At 34.6% G+C, this 14,654-nt stretch overlaps 1 protein-coding gene across 1 annotated transcript; it reads right to left on the reverse strand.

Moving 5' to 3' along the window:
• Positions 1 to 3,135, reverse strand: LOC112706218 (F-box protein CPR1). The gene is made up of 2 exons (XM_025757403.3): positions 1,554 to 3,135; positions 1 to 630 (listed from the first exon to the last, which is right to left on the reverse strand). The coding sequence occupies exons 1-2, from the start codon at positions 2,693 to 2,695 to the stop codon at positions 591 to 593; spliced, it is 1,182 nt and encodes a 393-aa protein (XP_025613188.1). The 5' UTR covers positions 2,696 to 3,135; the 3' UTR covers positions 1 to 590.
• Positions 3,136 to 14,654: the final 11,519 nt, after the last annotated feature.

The raw sequence follows: 14,654 nt of genomic DNA on the forward strand, positions 1-14,654 counted from the left end.
TACCATCCTTAACTAAGTATTTCTCATTTATACCTTTCTGTGTTAGTATATAAACTTGAACAACAAGAGTCGTACAAAAGAGAACAAGAGAAAACTGAATAACAAGAGTTAAGATTACAGTGGCTTATATTAAAGATTTAAAGGGTGCTACAACCATTAAAACACATACATGTATGTATAAACCAACCGATGAGGCAGTGACATGTTTCAAACTTAAAATTTATTACAACAAAGGAGAGATGGCGCATTTACGGTGTATTAATGTTAACAGGTGATGAAGAGACCCCATCTGCCAACTGCTGGACTTACCCTGCAGAGAAAAAAACCAACAGAATGAAGCAAAATCCACCCAGTATATGTTCTTTAGTCATCCTTCTTTTGATCTTACATACTCTGATATGGAGAACTTCACTTAAAACCTTCAAGCCCGAGAAAATAAAAGGTACAGTCTTCAATATTAACAACAAACAGCGTGTGTTTTGTTACTCATCATTTTCACTCTTCCCCGTGAGCCATATACTCACTCAAGAAGGTATCATTCCAGATCATCAGCCGGTTTTGGCCGCATACCTTGCCCTTCTTTTTCTTGCTTACAGAGTCAATTTGAATCCTTGTGACAGGAAGTCATCCCTGTAAAGAATATATGTAAGCATAAAAATATAACAGAAAGAAAGGTGAGCCTGGCGGGAGGCAGTGAAAAATAAGATCGTCCCACTGGTTCAGCTGGAAATTAATTATAGACTAAATTCAGGGTAGTTCTTTGAAGATGTAGACGTCATATAGTATTCAGAACATCCGATATTTAACAATATGGACATTTGAGGTTTATAGCTTATTTTTTAAAATCACCAATTCAAACTTGAAAAGCTAGTTTCGTTAACTATGCAATTATCATTGGATCTAACTAGAAATCTAGAATCATAGTCCATGTTTGTCTTGGCATTGAAAAAGTAGCCCAGTTAATGAATTGAAGCATGCAAACCAAGTCTCAATTCATTTCAAATATGCTCAATAAAATTGAGCCGAGCTATGTCCCAACTCCCAAAGCCCAAACAGGATTTTAGCCTCAACTTGTGCTAGTAAGGTAATATAGTTTGTGTTGAAAGTAATGAGCTAATGATACATCCTCTAAGCCATACTAACCCAAACTCCTAAATATCATCCTAATGGAACTTAACAAAAGAAAGTATTGAATGAAAGAGTAAAAACATTTAATTTAATACATAGTAAATGTAAAAAGCATTCAAAACTTTCGATATCTAGTAATTAGGCAGATGTGTTAGGAGGGTTTTATCATTCTTCTTGATTCTAAGTGACTAAACTATGGTTTGCACACTATTATCTCATTATATGAATACTAATATTATATGTTGACTAAACGGGAGTTGGACTCTCAAGTCAAGTCACAAGAAGACAGGGTCAAACAGTACAGCTAATACCCTGAAGGAGGCGCAAATAAACTTTTTATCTTTTTCTTTTCATTTTCTTTCCTTTCAAAGGAAATAAGAAAATAGAGAGACAATTTCAAAACTCAAAACTGCCATAGTAAGTACCTTCTCCTCCTGCCCTTGTCGTCTCCATGTTTCTGCTTAGCGCCGCCATCACTTTTAATTAGTAAAGTTGGTGGGACAAGGGTTCCCACATAAACGGTCGCTTCAATCAAATGGGGCATTCCCGGTATTTTAGCTTCACTAACCACCTTGTCTTTGAGGCTATACCAGCATAGCTTCTTGTGGTCGTGTTCCATCAGAACCCTGTCACCATCACCCGAGTAAGCCAATGGCTTCACAGATTTCAACGATCTCAAGTTATGATGCTCCGTCAAGCTGAACAGTTTGCACCAAGAATCCACCGATCCATACTCCTCCATTACCCAGACATCAATCCTCGTACTCCCACGATGTTCCACCATGCAGAGGCACCCTCCCAAGAGCGACACATCCATCTCGAAGTTCCCATTAACATTTCCAGTTTCCGGCAGCGGAACTTCACTGAAACTCTCCAATCTCAGATCGAAGGCGACAATCAAATCGGGCTGATCCGGTTCGAGTTTCCTAGTCACGACCCAGTGCAACGCGCCACCGACGAAAACCCCCATCGTACGCGCGCAGCAGAGGCCATAGGGCATGTTTGGGAGGCTCTTCCAGGAATCGACTCTCAAGCTGTAAAGCTTCACGTGAGAATAGAAAGTGCGACTGTGCAGGTCAACGAAATACGAAATCCTCACCAATTTGTAATCTTCGCTGAAGGAATCGTAGCCGAATCCGTAGACGCGCGCTGCAAAGAGCGTGGTGTCACGCTCTCGTCGTTCCGCGGGAAGGTAAGGGAGGAGGCGATGCTTCCTAATGTTAGGGTTCCAGAGAGCGATGTCTTCGGCGACGTTGCAGAGGCATAGGAGGCCGTTGCAGGAACCGAGGACCTTGATGCTGTTGCTGTAGCACATGAGCGGGTGGTTGAGCTCGATTGCCCTGTCTAGGGTTCCGATATTGACCTGGTAGAGTTCGGAGTCACGGCGGAGAACTAGAGTGGAGTGGGAGTGGGAGCTGAGGGAGGTGCGAAGGTGGAGGAGGATGAAGTGAGTGCTGTCGATGAGGGAGCGCCATGACTTGCACGTGCATCGGAAGCGGATTAGGGAGTGTACCGGTAACCGGGAGAGTATGTCGGTGATGACCTCCGGCGGAAGAAGATCCGCCATGACTGGGTTGGATTGGCGATGGTGAATGAAGAAGATGAAGAACGGTGGTTCTCTGCATCTAGTGATGCTCCTGTTTCTTCCAGAAGATTCTCATAATCTCGAATTGGTTTGTGTTTGTAACTTTGTGGGTGCGCTAGGGTTTCTCCCTTACTCTGTTGAATTTCGGGTGGCGGAGAAAAAAAACTCAACCTACGCACCTAACGCCACTTTTATTTAATTATCTATCTATCGTTTTTGTCCTTTTTCCCTTGCAAAATTATGAGTAAAATGAAAAATTACCAGCACCGTGTATTGCAAAGTTAGTGAAAGGAAATAAGGGAAAAAGAAAAAGTAAGGACTCTCTGAGTCTCTTGACTTGAACAGGTGAATGTCCTCGATTAATTTATTTATTTCAGGATTGGTTAGAATCAAGCAACAGATAAAACGAATATAATTAATTCAGTAATTGTATGTATGCTTACTTATCTTTATAGTTTTTTGATGATTGGCTATATAATTTTATTTATTTATTCTTTTTTTTTTCGTATTTAAATTAAGTGAAATTTTTACCTTTTTAACTTTGATATTCTTTCACATCTTATTTCAAATTATAGTGGCCAATCGCTCTTCTAAAGTTTTAACCCAAGAATTCGATCCTGTTTAACGAAATACTAAAAAAGTTAAAACATGAGAAGAGGTTGATCTAAATCAACCAAGAGAATTCATGGATATTTTAGCGAATGAGAAGGAAAATTTTTGGTTTCGTACAAGGATTCCTTCCTTCGATGAGTTAGATAAAGATGAGCCTGACTCTTAAGATTGTTGGTACAACAAAAAAGAACTCCTTCTAAAAAAGGACAAGCCGTTTGACCTGTGCCCAAGTATTCCTGTGTCCAAAGAAGAATTTGAAGAATAGTGTAAACCATGGAATGCGATACTCATTGTGAAAGTACTAGGGAAGAGAGTAAACCTTGGTTTTATGGAGCAACGACTCAATAAGAACTAGGTCAAAAAATGTACGATAAATGTTATTGATATGGATCGTGACTATTTTTTTGTTCACTTTTCAAATGAGGAAGACTACTCACATGCCCTTTTTGGAGGACTGTGGATGATAGTAGGTCATTATCTGATAGTGCAATGTTGGAGACCATTCTTTTTATCCTCGAAAAATCAAGTTAAAAAGATTGCGGCTTGGATTCGCATACCAAATCTACCTATTGAGCTTTTATAACCAACGCTTTTTATAGAGAGTAGGCTCTGCTATTGGCACTATGTTAAAGATTGACCGAGCTACCTTAATCCATTCTAGAGGAAGGTTTGCTAGAATTTGTGTTGAGATTGATCTCTCTAATTTCAGTTTTTGGTAGTACTCTCAACATTAAATATGAAGGATTGCACTTGATTTGTTTCTCTTGTGACAAATATGGTCATAGATTAGATCAATGTGCTGAAACTTCGATTAGTGAAAAAGTCCAACAAAAGACGAGCACCAACGGCGTGCAAGCAACCATGGAAGCTGACACAAGTCCGACTGAAAGTGAAGATCATGCCATTAATGAAAAAGATTCTAATTCCAATCCTATAAGGAAAGAAAATCAAGACCCACCAAATTTTGGTCCTTGGATGATGGTGAAGAGACAAATTTGAAAAAAATTAGGTTCGGAAAATAAGCGATCTCGTATTATGAAGGATAACCAATATAATATGGGAGGTGTTAAAAATAAAGAAAATAGTTCAGGATTTGATATTTTAAGTGAGGAAGATAATGAGAATCAACATGATATCAATATGCATGAAGGTATTACGTCTAACATGTATGATGGGCCAAGAATGAATGTTTTTTCTCAATCTAACAAAGGATTCCAACAACCCATTCAAATTATTAAGAAGGTTCCCAGACCTGATACTGATAAGAATGTCCAAGGTGAAGAAAAAATGATAGTAATAGAAATGGGCCTAGTCTAGTTATTAAAGCAAACAAGGCCAAAGCCAAACAGGTTGACCCAATGCCTCCCAAAAAGGATGCCATTATTACCTCGCTATAAGACCCGTCTTTCTCAGTTGGGATTTTAGAAAAAGAGAGTACGGAGACGATTATGTTGGAGTACATGCGCAGGTTCCAGAAAGAAGAAGGGGAAGCCTTTGAAGCCTCCAAATCGGGTAAGCATATTCTCAACAAATTTATGATTAAAAAAACCTTTTTCACTTACATCTCAAACCATCAATCCGAGGCGGTAGATATGGTAGTGGTTGATGATGCTTCAACTGTGGAGATCCGCAAAAAAAATCACCTGATGTTACAATGAATGAGCAACCCGAAACTTATGTTGACGGTAAGAGGAAATCCTCTAGTTCTCACGGTGAAAATGGTGGTGAATGTCCAATTGTGATTTTGGTCTCTCTAATTCCTTCTCTTTCTCTGTTTTCATGAATCTTATTGCTTAGAATTGTTGCGGTGTTGCCGGTAAAATATTTCCTTCTTTCATTAGAGATATCAAACGAGAATTTGGGATTAGCTTTCTGATTCTCCTTAAAATCCATGTAAGAGGTGATCGTGGTTCCAAGATCAGAGACATGTTGAGCTTTGATAAATGCATTGTAGAAGAAGTCAGAGGTCATTTAGGGGGTATCTGATGCCTTTGAGACTCTAGCTTATGGCAAGTGGATATTCTTTAGACGAACCCTCAATTTATTCATATGAGAGTACAGGTTAGAACCTCTAATCCTTGGCTTTTGATTGCGGTTTATGGGAGCTCCCGAAGGCTACTGCGCAAAAGTCTTTGGAGTAATTTGAGTTCTATAAGTTCCAACATAAATCTTTTTTGGTGCGTAATTGGGTACTTCAATGCTATTCTTCATAGTTTTGAAAGAAAGGGAGGGTCTAATTCACAAAACAATGGAGCTTGTGTTGAATTTCGGCTTGTGTGTCTGATTGCAGTTTGATTGATACGTGTTTCAAATGTTCGTAATATGAAGAGTTCAAGTGTTATTTTAAAGATATTAGTTTACATTTTTAGAATGTCTTAATTTAATTTGATATATTTTAATTTTGCTTATTTAATTACTAGATTGGGCCTTATGTTTATGGGTTTTAGGGTTTTCTTTGTTTTAACCTAATAAGAGGTTATAAATACCTCCTTAGTTATTGTAGTCGTAGTATAGAATGATTTACAGGTTTTGAAAAACCCTTTTTGGTTTCATGATAAAACCATTGAGTGGACAATTGAGGTTGATGAGTCCTTCTCTTATTGCATTAGGAAATTGGGTAGAAGGTTGAGAAGTCCCTTCAATTCAATTTCCAAACTATGGTGTTGATAAGTTAGGTTGAAGAGTCCCTTTCTTGTTGCGTTAAGAAATTGGGTATAAAGTAGAGTGATTCTCTTTGTACTCAATTTCAATCTATCATTTTTATTTCTATTCAATTTCAATGTATTTTTTTATTTAGTTTGAATCCTTATCTTCTTGTTTATCTTTTTTTTTTATTATTTGGTATCAGAGCTTAGGTATTAGATTAATTCTTATTAATCAATATTTATTCTTCTTTTATCATAAAAAAAGAGTTCAGTGTCTGTCGCATCTTTCTTTAAATTTTTGTGTTCTTGTTTTCTGTTTTTGTTTCATTATTGTTGATATATTGTTTAAAAAAAAACATATAGGGCAAAAAAAAAGAGAAAAAAATATACAAGAAAGAAAAAAAATTATCTTCTTTGTAATTATTATCCTTTTCATATACTATTTTTTTACCTACAAGATTTAAGGATGAATCTTTTTTGAAGAGGAGGAGAATGATACGTGCTTCAAATATTCGTGATATGAAGAGTTCAAGTGTTATTTAGAAGATATTAGTTTACATTTTTAGAATATCTTAATTTAATTTGATATATTTTGATTTTGTTTATTTAATTACTAGATTGGTACTTATGTTTATGGACTTTAGTGTTTTCTTTGTTTTAATCAAATAAGAGGTTATAAATTCCTCCTTAGCTATTATAATCGTAGTATAGAATGATTTAATTTAGAGGTTTTGAAAATCCCTTTTTGGTTTCGTGATGAAATTACGGCGTGGACAATTGAAGTTGAGGAGTCCCTCTGTTGTTGTATTAGGAAATTCGGTAGAAGGTTGAGAAGTCCTTTCGATTCAATTTTCAAATTATAGTGTTCATAAATTAGGTTGAGAGTCCCTTTCTTGTTGCGTCAGGAAATTGGATAGAAAGTAGAGTGATTCTCTTTGTACTCAATTTCAATCAATGCTTTTTATTTCTATTCAATTTCAATGTATCTTTTTTTATTCAGTTTTAATCCTTATCTTCTTGTTTATCTTTTATTTCAATAATACATGTTTTAAATATTCGTGATATAAAGATTTCAAGTATTATTTAGAAGATATTAGTTTACATTTTTAGAATATCTTAATTTAATTTGATATATTTTGATTTTGTTTATTTAATTACTAGATTGGGCATTATGTTTATAGGTTTTAGGGTCTTTTTTATTTTAACCTAATAAGATGTTATAAATACCTCCTTAGCTATTGTAGTCGTAGTATAGAATGATTTAGAGGTTTGAAAATTTCTTTTTGATTTTGTTATGAAACCATGGTGTGAACAATTGAGGTTGAGGAGTCCTTTCAATTCAATTCCCAAACTATAACGTTGACAAGTTAGGTTGAGGAGTCCCGTTCTTGTTGCATCAAGAAATATTCTCTTTGTATTCAATTTCAATCTATCCTTTTTGTTTTTATTTCAATTACAATTTATCTTTTCTATTTAATTTCAATTCTTATCTTATTTATCCATTTATTTCTTTATCATTTGATATTAGAGCTCAGGTATTAGATTAATTCTTATTAATCTATATTTGTTCTTCTTTTATCATAAAAAAGAGTCCAATGTCTGTCGCGTCTTTCTTTAAGTTCTTGTGTTCTTATTTTCTTTTGCGTTTCGCTATTGTTTTATCATTATTGTTGATTTTATTGTTTAAAAAAATATACGGTGCAAAAAAAGATATATACAAAAAGGGAAAGAAAAAAAACAAAAAAAAACTATCTTCTTTATAATTATTGTTCTTTTCATATACTATTTTTCACCTACAAAATTCGAGGATGAATCTTTTTTGAAGAGGAGGAGAATGATATGTGTTTCAAATGTTCGTGATATGAAGAGTTCAAGTATTATTTATAAGATATTAGTCTATATTTTTAGAATGTTTTAATTTAATTTGATGTATTTTGATTTTGTTTATTTAATTACTAACTTAGGCCTTATGTTTGTGGGTTTAGGATTTTCTATATTTTAACCTAATAAAAAGTCATAAATACCTCATAAACTAGGATAGTCGAATACAGAATGATTTAGAGGTTGAAAATCCCTTTTTGGTTTCGTGATGAAACCATGATGTGAACAATTGAGGTTGAGGAGTCCCTCTCTTGTTGTATCGGGAAATTGAGTAGAAGGTTGAGGAGTCATTTCGATTCAATTTCCAAACTATGGCGTTGACAAGTTAGGTTAAGGAGTCCCTTTTTTATTGTGTCAAAAAATTGGGTAGAAAGTAAATTGATTCTCTATTTATTCAATTTTAACCTATCCTTTTTGTTTTTATTTCAATTACAATTTATCTTTTCTATTCAATTTCGATTAATGATACATACTTCAGATATTTGTGATATGAAGAGTTCAAGTGTTGTTTAGAAGATATTAGTTTATATTTTTAGAATGTTTTAATTTAATTTGATATATTTTGATTTTGTTTATTTAATTACTATATTGAACCTTATGTTTGTGGGCTCAGGTTTTTTTATATTTTAACCTAATAAAAAATTATAAATACCTCATAAACTAGGGTAGTCGAATATAGGATGATTTAGAAGTTGAAACCCCTTTTCGGTTTCTTGATGAAACCATGATATGGACAATTGAGGTTGAGGAGTCCCTCTCTTATTGCATCGGGGAATTGAGTAGAAGGTTGAGGAATCCCTTCGATTCAATTTTTAAACTATGACGTTGACAAGTTAGATTGAGAAGTCCCTTTTTTGTTGAATCAAGAAATTGGATAGAAACTAGAGTGATTCTCTATGTATTTTAATTTCAACCTATCCTTTTTGTTTTTATTTCAATTACAATTTATCTTTTCTATTCAATTTCAATTAATGATGCGTGCTTCAAATGTTCATGATATGAAGAGTTTAAGTGTTATTTAGAAGATATTAGTTTATATTTGTAGAATGTCTTAATTTAATTTGATATATTTTAATTTTGTTTATTTAATTATTAGATTGGGCCTTATGTTTATAGGTTATAGAGTTTTCTTTATTTTAACCTAATAAGAAGTTATAAATAACTCCTTAGCTATTATAGTCAAAGTATAGAATTATTGAGGTTTGAAAATCCCTTTTTGGTTTCGTGATGAAACCATGGTGTGGATAATTGAGGTTGAGGAGTGTCTCTCTTATTGCATCGGGGAATTGAGTAGAAAGTTGAGCAGTCTCTTCGATTCAATTCCCAAACTATAGCGTTGACAAGTTAGGTTGAGGAGTCACTTTCTTATTGCGTTAAGGAATTTGGTAGAAGGTAGATTGATTCCCTTTGTATTCAATTTCAACCTATCCTTTTTGTTTTTATTTCAATTTCAATTCTTATCTTGTTTATCCATTTATTTCTTTATTATTTGGTATCAGAACTCAGGTATTAGATTAATTCTTATTAATCTATGTCTGTTCTTCTTTTATCATAAAAAAAGAGTCCAATGTCTGTTGTGTCTTTCTTTAAGTTATTATTTTCTTATTTTTCATTTGCGTTTTATTATTGTTTAAAAAAAAGCATAAAATGCAATATATATATATATATATATATATATATATATATATATATATATATATATATATATATATAAAGAGGGAAGAAAAAAAACAAAAAAGAAAATAAATTATCTTCCTTGTAATTATTATTCTTTTTATATACTGTTTTTTTCCACCTATAAGATTCGAGGACGAATCTTTTTTTGAAGAGGAGAAGAATGATACGTGCTTCAAATGTTCGTGATATGAAGAGTTTAAGTGTTATTTAGAAGATATTAGTTTAAATTTTTAGAATGTCTTAATTTAATTTGATATATTTTGATTTTGTTTATTTAATTACTAGATTGGGCCTTATGTTTATGGGTTTTAGGGTTTTCTTTGTTTTAACCTAATAAGAGGTTATAAATACCTCATTAGCTATTGTAGTCGTAGTATTGAATGATTTAGAGGTTTGAAAACTCCTTTTTGGTTTCGTGATGAAACTATGGTGTAGACAATTGAGGTTGAGGAGTCTCTCTCTTGTTGTATCGGGGAATTGAGTAGAAGGTTGAAGAGTCCCTTCAATTCAATTTCCAAACTATGGCGTTGACAAGTTAGGTTGAGGAGTCCCTTTCTTATTGCGTCAAGAAATTAGGTAGAAGTAGAGTGATTTTCTTTGTATTCAATTTCAACCTATCTTTTTTTATATTTATTTTAATTACAATTTATCTTTTCTATTCCATTTCAATTGTTATCTTGTTTATCCATTTATTTCTTCATCATATATACTAGTTGGCCTTTTACCTGGAGGAGAGGTAGCTTGGTTGAAAGGCTAGACAGACACTTGGACAACATCGATTGGCAGCTTATGTTTCTTGATGCTAGAATTAATCACATTCCTTTTTTCAAATCGGACCATTCTCATCTATGTCTACAATTTTCGAATTCTTCTCCGCCTAATAAGGGTATGAGGTCCTTTTGTTTTCTTGTGACCTGGCTCTCTCACACTGAGTTTGATAGTTTGGTTCAGAGTAATTAGAATATGCAGGGATTCTGATCTAAATGTGTTGATGATTTTCAAAAAATGTTGAAGGCTTGGAACTCCACTATTTTTGGAAATATTTAAAAAAAAGGGAAGATCTTGAGAAGGTTTCGTGGCATTGCAATAAGTCTTGACTCTAACAACATCCATTTCTTAATGAAATTGCAGCAAGATACGTAGAGAGAATATGAAGATATTCTAACTCAAGAAGAATTGTCGTGGTTCCAAAAGTTTAGGTGCAAATGTATTAAATATGGTGATAGGAATACCAAATATTTTCATGGCATAACTATAGCTAGATGAAGGAGAAATAAGGTGAATTCTCTTCAAGATGATAATGGCAACAGGATAAATGATATTTCTATGCTTGAGCAGATGACTACTTCCTTCTATTCCTCTTTCTATTGTGATAATACACCTGATGTCCTCTATATCCTCTCTAATATCTTTCCTTCTCTCAATGATGATGACTTGGATTATATTAGCTGTAATATTACTTCACAGGAAGTTAAGAACTCTATGTTTAGTATGGGAAGTCTTAAGGCCCTTGGTAAGGATGTGATACAAGCTGTTTTTTACTAAAATAACTGGGACGTGGTGGGCTTGGATCTTTGTCGAATAGTAAAAAACATGTTTACCAATCCTTCTGATGTTGGTGAGATTAATAATACCCTAATCACTCTTGTTCCCAAAATGGAGAATGTGCTTAATTTGAGACAAATGAGATCTATTAGTCTTTGTAATGTGTCTTATAAAGTTATTACCAAGATCCTAGCCAGGAGATTTAGGAAGATTATGAAGAAGTTGGTGAGTCCTACTCAGTGTAGCTTTGTGCCTAGTAGGCATAGCTTTGACAACATCATCATAGTCCAAAAAATCATCCACTCTATGAGAACTAGGAAAGATGCAAAGGGTTGGATGGCAATTAAGATCGATTTAGAAAAAGCGTATGATAATGGACTTTGGACTTTCATCAGAGACACTCTCCTTGACATCGGCCTACCGAACTATGCTATTAATTTAATCTATAATTGTATCTCCTCGACTAGGATGGGGTTTCTTTGGAATGGGGAGGCTTTAGATGAATTCTCTCCCTCTAGAGGAATTGGTCAAGATGATCCTATTTCTCTTTATATCTTTGTCTTTTGTATGGATCGTCTTTCTCATCTTATTGGGGCTGTTATTGAGCATGGGTTCTGGAAGCCTATTCACTTGAACAGAGATGGACCGAAGTTCTCTCATCTCTATTTTTGTGGATGATTTGATTCTCTTTGTTGATGGTAATAATACTAAGAGGATTCATCTGGTCAACTGGAGAGATATTAACAAACTAAAGAGCTCTGGTGGTTTAGGAATTAGACATGCCAAAGATATTAATCGTGCTTTCATGATAAAGATCGATTGGGGCCTTAGTTGAAAAAAAAAAGACACTCTATAGGATAGAGTGCTCAGATCAAAGTACAAGTGTGGCAACGACATTGTCCCTAAAGATGCTAGAAGAAATAGTAACTCTAATTTATGGAAAGGAATGTGCTCAACTTGGGAGGATGTACAAACCAATTTCATTTGGCATATTGGAGATGGAAATAAGATAAATTTTTGGAACCATAATTGGGTTCCCAAGCTTGGCCCTCTCAACCACCAAACTTTGCAGGTAATATCTAATGTTGATATGAATTCTTCTCTTATGGATTTTATTTCTGTTTCAGGAGCTTGGGATGAGTGTAAACTGAAAGACTATTTTCCTACAACTACAGTGAACAAGATCGTTGCCCTCTCCCCACCCTCCCCGTGGAAAACCCAAGACCATATTGCTTGGGATGGATCCACAGATGGCACTTTCTCTCTCAAATCTGCCTATAGTTCTATTTGTGATGATTCTGGGCCTCCTGATCGTGTGTTTAATCTCATTTGGCACTGGAATGGTCCTGAACGGATTCGGTCCTTCTTATGGTTGGTGACTCGCGAGGCTATCCTTACTAATGCGGAGAGGAGAAGAAGACACTTGGCGGATAACTCTTGCTGCTCCCATTGTAACGCGGATGATGAGACTTCGATCCATGTCCTTCGAGATTGTCCATATACAAAGTTGGTTTAGAATTTTCTCAACCCCGTACATCATAGTCAAGACTTCTATCATCTCAACTACCGAGATTAGTCTATTTTGTTTGGAGTGACTGGGTCGTTCTTGTGGTTCTATTGAAATAAATTAATCTTTGAGGGGTTGATGACTCACCCTGCTACTGCTGCTGCTTCCATTAAATCCCCAACTAATGAGAGTTTGAAGGTGATGAAGAGAACTCATGATATTAAGAAACGTGACCATGACCATGACTAGTTGATTAAATGGACACCTCTTCCTGAAACTTTCATCAAGTTGAATATTGATGGCTCTTATTATTCGAGTACCACCAATGCCGCCTACGGGGGAGTGTTCCGTAATCATTTAGGCAAGTGCTAGCTGAGCTTTTCATGCAATATTGGCAATTGCTCCATTATGTATGCAGAACTATGGGACATTATTAAAGGCCTTCAAATAGTAGTAGCTAATAAATTCCAGCATGTGACTGTGTTGTCGGGCTCGTTAATGGCCATCAGCCCATCACTTTCATCCGTGAAGGTGCGGCTACTCAGCACCCTTGCAAAGCTCTGCTTGATGACATTGAGCTCTTGGGTAAGCGCTTGCAAACTGTGAATTGGAGCCATACTCTCCGTGAAGCCAATTATGTTGTTGATCTCTTGGCAAAAAAATGACAGTCTCTGCCTACTGGACTCTATATTTTTAATAGTTCTCCACCTGATATAGGATATGCTTTGCTAGTTGATGGTTGTGGCTCCTTTAGATTAAAAGGAGGGTGATAGTGTTTTGTCATTTTTTTTTTGAGTCCTTGACCCCTACCCTACCAAAAATTTTTTTGTTATTCTTTATTGATGTCTATTTTTATTTCTTTATATATTTATAAATATAATAAAGAATAGTGAAAAAGAGTTTAGGCATTTGCTTTTCTTTATGTATCTTATCTAAATAGAATGCAACTTAAAGATTGTTAGATTGTTATATTTCATACTGGATCTTAATTTTGGTATGTCTATAATCAAAATTATTTTTATTTTGGTCATAATAATAAAAATTATTGGATCGGATAAAAAGGTCTATATGAATTTTATTAGGCCTATCTTCTAAACAGAAAGTATACTAAAGGCCCAAACAATTGAATTATAACCTTTACTTTTCTTTTTCGGCCATTACACAACACTCTAGCCTTTACTCTTTTTATACCCCTAACAAATATTTGGGCTTCAATCATATACCAAAGAAAACTCTGAAACCAAATCTCTTCCCAAATAAAGAAAAGGGGATTGAAAAAGAAAGAGAGTAAGAAAGGAAGATATAGGATTTTGGGCCAGCAATGAAATAATGTTATTATCCATTAGGTGTAGGTTCAGCAAAACGACATGGAATGGCAGAACCGCAGAATGATTATTTACCTACCGAGTGCTCGTGATTTTAATAATGAGCAATACTAGGGGCAAGCAATTTTTGTGATTGTTAACCATCAACTAGCCATCAATGATGATTTGATAGTGTGAGATTGGTGTGAGATTTCATCTAATAGCTTATTTTTTTCTGCTGGTTACATGCTGGCCAAAATTCAATAAAACTGTTGGTCCCTATACTTTTTCTTTTAATAATCTACTCTCATTCAAGAATTGATTGCCTTTGAGATTGCATGCATGCATGGTTGATGGTAATCATATAGCTACTTGCATGCATGATTTCAGGACCATCAACCGGGTCCGGGAGTAGTTAACTCCATTAACTACTTCGAGACCCTCTCTCTACGACATGTATGTCAGTGATATTGACATCTCCAAGTGGATTCATTTCTAATAGACAATGTGCCATAGATCAATCATTTAAAAGTGCCATTGTGCCATAGACAATCATCACTCTACCCGTATGCCAGTACAACTCTACATTATTACTCAATGTAAGGTAGTTCCTTAGCCATTGTTGATTATTGTTTGGACGGTAAGATCGAGAAAATGAGAAAATAAAATTGAGAGAAATTTTGCCGCTTTGTTTTTTTAATATGGGGTGGAAGGTGGTGTTTTTAAATAAGGTGAAAACTTTGTGTGTTTTTTATTTATATGGATATCAT

This window comes from Arachis hypogaea, chromosome 1 (assembly GCF_003086295.3).
Source record: "Arachis hypogaea cultivar Tifrunner chromosome 1, arahy.Tifrunner.gnm2.J5K5, whole genome shotgun sequence".
NCBI lineage: Eukaryota > Viridiplantae > Streptophyta > Magnoliopsida > Fabales > Fabaceae > Arachis > Arachis hypogaea.